Source organism: Phalaenopsis equestris, unplaced genomic scaffold, assembly GCF_001263595.1.
Source record: "Phalaenopsis equestris unplaced genomic scaffold, ASM126359v1 Scaffold223865, whole genome shotgun sequence".
In the NCBI taxonomy this organism is placed as follows: Eukaryota; Viridiplantae; Streptophyta; class Magnoliopsida; order Asparagales; family Orchidaceae; genus Phalaenopsis; species Phalaenopsis equestris.
In genome coordinates this window covers 1-7693 of record NW_018241965.1, presented here as the reverse complement: position 1 = coordinate 7693, position 7693 = coordinate 1, and the positions used below count along the sequence as shown (strand labels likewise).

Genomic DNA, 7693 nt, shown 5'->3' with positions numbered 1-7693 from the left:
GAGCTTACTCTTGTATGGATACCAAACCTCAGAATAAAATAAATCATATTTTAAAACCATAAGATATGGGAATAATTTATGGTTATGCGACTCATTACATTAAAGATCTTCATTATTTGAATTATTAAATTTATTAAAAGTAATATTTCTATCTCTCAGGATAGTATATGATTCTTAAAATGACACATATGATCGTTTACACATAAATCTTTCAAGATCTATGATGGCCAACATAATAATTATGCCTGAATGACACACCATCTTTTTCTCCCTACATGAACTCTCTTTCTTTTTTCATTGAAAAAGAGCTTCACTAATTGGATGTTATCATTTATTATTGGTTTTACTGCTTGAGTGAAACCACTGTTGGCTGGTCAAATCGAGATCCCTAAGTGTCGTTTGACTTGACAATTCCTTACATAAACTTTTCATGTTCCCCCGAGTGTCAGTCGACCTAAGTAATGTGTGCTTATTAGAAATTTTTACTTAATCATTTTTATGAACTTGACAATGAAGTAAAAAGGTAGAAATACAAAAATATATTTATTGCCAAGATACAAAATTCTTTCTTAAGGATAAAATGTCTTCAAATCGTCACCACTCCATGTTCAAGTCACCCATTTCCCATATTATTGTTGCAGTGGTGACCAGTTTGTCGATGATGAATGACCAAGTATATCTTTAGTAAAGTTTTCACATAGCTTATCCTTGTGCGGCTAGTTCAAATTTCTTTAGTAAAGGTTCTTTGGCCATGAAATTCTTCTCTAAAATGTGGTTGTTGTAGTATCGACTCATTGCTCTCTTCACTTCTACCTATAGAAGGGCGAGTTGCTTGCTTCTCATCCATAAGTTTGAGCAAGCAACACTTCATTGTTTTTTGCTTCCTACCACTTAGCTAATTCCACCTTATCAAATGTGGAGGTTTCCACCATTCTATGATTGTGATGGTTATATTCTATTGTAGCACAACCTTCATCCCGTGTGACAACATGAACGAGGTTTGACCGATTATTTTGGAAGGTGTTGTTCAAACTGCACAAAGAACAAATTGTAGGATCTTGGACCAGTTTCTTTTAGCTCTTTCAACATTTTTTCTTAGTAGGTTAAGGATAATTTTGTTGGTTGCCTTCAAACTTCCATTGAACTTCAACATTCTTTCAATATTAAATCTTCCTTAAGTCCTTTGAACTTAAATCTTCCTTGGAACTTCCTTGAAACTTCAACATTAAATCTTATGTCCTTTGAACTTCCTTATCTCACTCTTTGCGTTGTTGAGGTAATTGGATATCATCTCTTCTCTAACTTCGAATTATATGTTCAGCTGATTGAATACCAATTGTGAGTTAGATTTTACTATGAGTTATCGCTCGCCCATTTTATAGGGGATTCATAGCCTGATAATTATAGCTTTGAACTCAGATTGGCTATTGGTGACTTCAAATCTCACTTATATCGAGTGGTGTGGATGATCTCTTTTTGGATTTGCTAGAGTGTGACTGACCTCAATTTGAGTAGATTTTCGTCAATATGCAAGACCCAAGAAAGGCTACTAGTTTTTGCTTATTTTTCAGGCTCATATGAATTAGAAAAATTAGCCAAGAAGTCAACAGTGGCTTGGGCTTTGATAGAGGTTTGAGACATATAGGAGAGATCTCACTTAGTTCTACCATGCATTCGAGAAGCTGACCTAAGTGTTATGGCATATTGAGGACTTATTTGAGCGGGTGGTCGGTAATGACCCTAACAAGATTTGTCTGAAAATAGAGTGAAGCCTTCATGCATAAATAAAGAGAGAAAAAAAAAACTAATTTTTCAATAATTGAACTCCTGAGCTTAGTTCCTCGAAGGACTAGCTAACATAGTTGACCGAAAACTGTTTGTCTGATCCTCTTGGCCTAAAACTGAGCTGATGACTTCAAGTCTGATCCCCAAGTATAGAATAAGTTCTTCATTCACCTTTGGGCTTTGTAGGAGAGATGGTAACCTTAAGGAATCTTTCAATTTCAAAAATAACTGTTCACATTCATCTAACTAGTCGAAGTTCTTTGTTCGTCTCAAATTTTTAAGAAAAACAACATCCTTATCGACTGACTTTTAGATGAAACAACTCAAGTCTGCAATTTGGCCAATCAATTTTTGTACTTTCAGAGGACAAAATGTTGATCAATGCCTGAATCTTTTATGAGTTAGCTTTTATTACTTCTGTTCCTAAAAATTTATTTGCGGATGCTCCAGAAGTTCACTTGAGATGATTAAGTTTCCTATTAGACTTTCATAGAGTTTAAAAAGTTTCTTTTAAATCTCTCGTGTTGTTTTGATATTTTACTTTTCACTATAATATCATCTGCACACACTTCAATATTTTTATTTTCCTTTCTGTTTGGCAATAAAGTACATTCATCATGCATTGGTAAGAAGCGTCATCATTTTTCAATCTAAACGACATTACAATATAGCAGCACACTCCCTCGATTTTGATGAATGCAGTCTTCTTAGCTTCGGTCAGATGCATCTTGATCTAATGGTAGTTGGAAAAGGCATCGAGGAAGCTCATCACGAAATTGCCGACTACCGCATCCACGTGCATGCTGATCCATGGTAGGGGTAGTTGTCCTTTGAGCAAGTGGTGTTTAGATTAGTGAAATCAACACACATCTTCCAATTTTCATTTGATTTCTATATCATGACAACGTTTGACACCCATGTTGGATACTGGATGGGATGTAGCCGACCTCTAGAAGATTCTGCACCGCCTCCCAGATCGACGTGACAAATGTGATAGTTGACGTCCACATCTTCTGCTTCATTGGTCAGGTCATCGGGTATATGTTCAAACGGTAGCAGGTGACGTCCACATCTTCTGCTTCATTGGTCAGGTCATCAAGTTTATTTTTAAACGGTGGTAGATGACGTCAAATGCTATGTCATGCATCTCAACGATATACCAGACAAAAAATGTCTCGGTGGCTCAGGAGGGTGTCGATCAAAGCATCCTTGTGATCTACATCAAATGCTCCACTTAGTAGAAAAATTTTACTAGTATTTCCTTTGGTCATAGGGATTTGATAAGTAGTCTCGTTGGTCTCGAGACCCCATCTCGTAGGTTGTTGAGCTTAAGGGGTTTTTCCTGGACGCTTCCAATCACCCTGAGGTTGCAATGGCCCCACCTTCTCTCTACTTTTCTCTTTTGGACTGTTAGGTCACATCGGGATCAACACTTGCATATATTTTTTTATACAGTGATATATAATGGAATTTATTTATAAGAATTAAATGGTATGTATGTCAATATCTTTATTATTAATCAATTTTTTACATTAAAATTAAAAATTACATGCATTAACTTCTTAAATTTTATTTTAAACATTTGTTTAAAAATTAAAAAAAATTTATTTTTTAATAAATTTCATTTAAAAATGAATTTATTCATAAATATAAAAATTAATGTGTCCAAGAAATAAATATATAAGAATTATATGGTATGCATTTAACATTTTTCATTCAGTGTTTAAATTAAAAATTAAATGCACTGAGATTCTTAGAATTTAATATAAATATTTGCAATAAAATAATGAATTAATTTAAAATTTAAACTTATTATCAATTAACTAAAAATGTAAAAAATATTTGTGACCCAATAATTTAAAGATGAAGAATTAATAACCTAATTAAAATCTTAAGAAAATTTATATTACTATCACACAATTCTCATACATTTATACATCTAACATTTAAAACTTTATATTTGTATTTTTAACCTTTTATTAGTATAGCTTGCATTTAATTTTTTTTAATAACTAATAGTGACATTTTATCATTTCAAAAATTTGATTGTTATGTACATAATAATAATAATAATAATAATAATAATAACCCGGAGGTATATCCAAAGCATCGTGTTTGGAGCTGATAGATCGAGCGGCGGAAGCGCTCGGCAGTAGATGGCGGAGGAGAAATATAATCGGAGGAATCCGGCGGTGAAGCGGATCCTCCAAGAGTTGAAAGAGATGCAGTCAAATCCCTCAGACGATTTCATGAGCCTTCCCCTAGAGGTATCTTTAAATCGTAACCCTAATTATATCTTCTCTTCAGGCATTAGATCTCCTTTTAATGGGATCTCCTTTTCAATCGGATGTGATCTCCTTCATGTTTTTGCGGTGTAATTTGAGTTTGTGGAATTTCTGGGGTCTGATTTTATACTTGGATGACTGCTTTTTATATGTGTTTGCGGAGACCAGGAGTTTGTGGGACGATTAAGTTTTTATGTGAGGATATTCCGAACTTGTAATTTGACGATTTGACTTTCTTTCGGATTAGGAAAATATATTCGAGTGGCAATTTGCGATTTTGGGACCTCGCGATTCGGAGTTTGAAGGAGGGATCTATCACGGAAGAATTCAGTTGCCTGCAGATTACCCGTTCAAGCCCCCTTCCTTCATGCTGCTAACTGTAATTAATAGAATTCATTTGCTGTAAAATTCAATTCAGTATATCATTTTTTATATAAATCGCTTATAGTTCCTGAAAATTTCCAGCCAAATGGGCGTTTTGAGACTCAGACAAAGATATGCCTGAGCATATCGAACCATCATCCTGAGCATTGGCAGCCGTCATGGAGTGGTATGTTGTTTTGTGGGTTCTTTTTATTTTTTTCTTCATGCTGGTTTTATGTTTTCTAGCTGGAAGTTTTGGAAAGATATCTGTGCATAAAGGATCAACACCACTCCATGATGCTGATTTTCTTGCAGAGACGTTGAAAGCTAAGCCTATATTGTTGGGATAAGTATAATGATACTGATGATGATTTAATTGTGCTTTTATACTTTCTAGTAATGAAAGTGATATTTTTGAAATAAGGTTGAATATGAACTAGATATTGTGTCAAGCTGTACTTCTGAAAATGGCTCTTTCTTTGATGCTGTCGCCAAAAAATTGCTACTAAACCTGTTTATTCTGTGGAGAAGCAGTTAAATAGCTCCTCTTTGAACTAGTTTATTCTCAACCTTAATTTTCTGAGAAAGACTTCAAAGAATGATCTTGGGAGCATTGAGAATGGATTCTTATAGAATAATGAACAACCATGAACTGAACACCAACCCGTTTAATATGCTAATTTATAATGAGTCTAAAATAAATTAATTATAATAAATGAAAAAGGACATTGGTTTGTTGCTATATTTTGTCATTTTATTTATATCACCTGATTTTTAAGGAGCCTATTAGATTCCTAGCAGCTAAATTTCTTATATCCATATATTCACTAGAACTTACTTTTTTAAGGTTTAGAATGGGAGCTTAATTTCTATGTGAGAAGTTAGGTCTTCAACCTTTCCACAGTTTCAGTTACAAATCACTGCTATTTCACTCAAACTACTACACACATGCTATTTATTTATTTATTTATTTATATTTTAGCGGACATGTAAATGGTGTCTAACAAGTGTTTGGTTTATGTTGTCTCCTGCTTGTTTTGGATACTATAGAATTTGATAAAATAAACCATAAAGTGTCAATACACCATAGGTGAGAAGTAACAAGAGGGTGATATTTTTTCCTTATATTTTTGTTATTTGCTTAGTTATCAGGCAATCTTTCGTAGCCTATTTGTTTCTTGAAAAAGTAGCTTGTTGGATTCATTTGTGGATTATTTGAGATGAACACCTTCAATCATTTTTATCATTTCTCATCATTTGCAATACTACTATTCGATTTTCTTTCTTCTGGTCTGTAGTATAAACTAATATGATGCCATATCAATGCTTTTCATTATTAATAACTGTCATTCAGTAATTGAATCCAGTGACTAGAGCAACCAAAATATCCATTTAAATCTGTTTTATTAAAACGTAGAACCTAAAGCCTTTATTTTTATGCCCACTATAAGTTCCTTTTTTGGATATATTTTAACTTCTAATAATTTCTGATTTTTTGCTATGTATATTAGCGTTCCTTCCATGATTACACATGGCATTTTGGGATCACTGTACAATTTTTTTTCCCCTTTGGTGTGGTGTATGGCTATTGTAACAATCATATTCATAAGGTTTAAAAGGCTTAACTTTTGGAAATAATAAACTTTTAAACAAATCAATTTTGATGCAGAAATTTTGATATCTACATCTATAGTTTTTTTAACTACTTTGCCACCTTCAAATACTGACTTGATCTTGCATATTTAGCCATTTGTTACACATTTGGATGGTAAACTTTTTGCTTTACCAGGAAGAAGATAAGGTCTCCTCAAAAACTTCAATAAGTATGGTTAGGCAATTAGTAAAACTTAGAATTTTTTTTCGTATACATTTTGCATTATTTGTTATTTTCATTGTTCCTTTTTGAACGGTTTTGAATACGTGAAGAAGGTTCTCAACCTCGTATATTTAAAATATGTTATTGTCAGATTTATAGACAAGTCATCAATTTATTCAAATATAAATGGAAGATACCATTCCAGCAATCCCAATTAGTTACAGTTTGGTATTGATGAGATGGAGGGTATTTTTGTATATATTCTATCTTGAATATATCCAAGCATCCCACAACTTCTTTTTGTTCCTTGAAATTACGATCCATTCTCTTAAAGGAAGGTTCTCAACCTTTAATAATTTTTTTCTCAAAATTTTTAATGAAGTATCTTTTCATGTCTCATGCTGGAATATTCATCACAATTTATGATATTACTTTTAAGTACAGCTATCAAAAAAGACGAAAAATAGCACAAGGGAACCCCTTTTCATAAATAATTGTTATTTTGCTTATTTGTGTTTTATTTGAAATGTTATAGGATTCTTGTGAGTTTCAATCCCCATTTCCAAGGTTGGGGTTGTCTGAGCCTGGTGCTAAAGCTTATGGGGGTTGGCTTGTCGATTGAGAATACACTTTTGCAGAAAAAGAACTTTTCTTTGCACATTGTTTGCATCATGCCCTTATTGGAGATGATTCACAATTAGAGGGGGATTCGCTCAGTCCTACTTTAAGCTCGATGCTTATTTTGAGCCATGTGCTATTTAGATACCATACTTTTATATAGAACCATAATCACTTGGTCCGGAGCGCAGCACTGATTTAAATTTTTTTTCATATTTTTATTAAAAGACATCAAAGCAAATATTCTTGGACTGTATGTCTCACTAATTAGAACATGAGAATCTCCATGTTTGTGCTGTCTTATAAAAAGAATCACCTTTGAATTCGTGAAGAGTCTTACGAACCGCGCTCTTATATTCTAGACTTGAATTTTGTGACAAATTCTTCTACTTTTCACAGTTCGTACAGCTCTGGTTGCTTTGATAGCCTTTATGCCAACCAACCCTGGTGGCGCGTTGGGCTCCCTTGACTATCCCAAGGGGGAAAGACGCCAACTTGCTATCAAGTCACGCGAAACTGCGCCTGTATACGGCAACACAGAACGGCAAAAGCTAATCAATGAGGTTCATCTTCTCTCTCGTTTCTACTATGTTTAAATTTTTTGAAGATTTACATACATACCACTCAATTCCTATGTATTTACATCTCTTACACCTAAACTTTTATTTTTACATACATGCCCTCTTAATTCTCTTTTTAAAAGTTAACATAGAGGTATTTTTTTTATGTGATTTGAAATTTTTGGGTGGTATAAATGTAAAAAAAAAATTCATTTTGCTCTTTTAAACGAATGTCTGGCTACAGGTCCATCAATACATGCTCACCA

The 7693-nt window shown here is 33.4% G+C and overlaps 1 protein-coding gene across 1 annotated transcript; it reads left to right on the top strand.

The window, feature by feature from the left end:
* Positions 1–3879: 3879 nt before the first annotated feature.
* On the top strand, positions 3880–7689 carry LOC110037708 (ubiquitin-conjugating enzyme E2 32; the record flags this gene model as incomplete). Its single annotated transcript, XM_020742415.1, has 5 exons — positions 3880–4052; positions 4318–4449; positions 4536–4620; positions 7267–7430; positions 7672–7689. Coding segments are annotated over exons 1-5 (510 nt in total), but the record flags the coding sequence as incomplete, so codon positions are not given.
* Between the last annotated feature and the right edge of the window lie 4 nt (positions 7690–7693).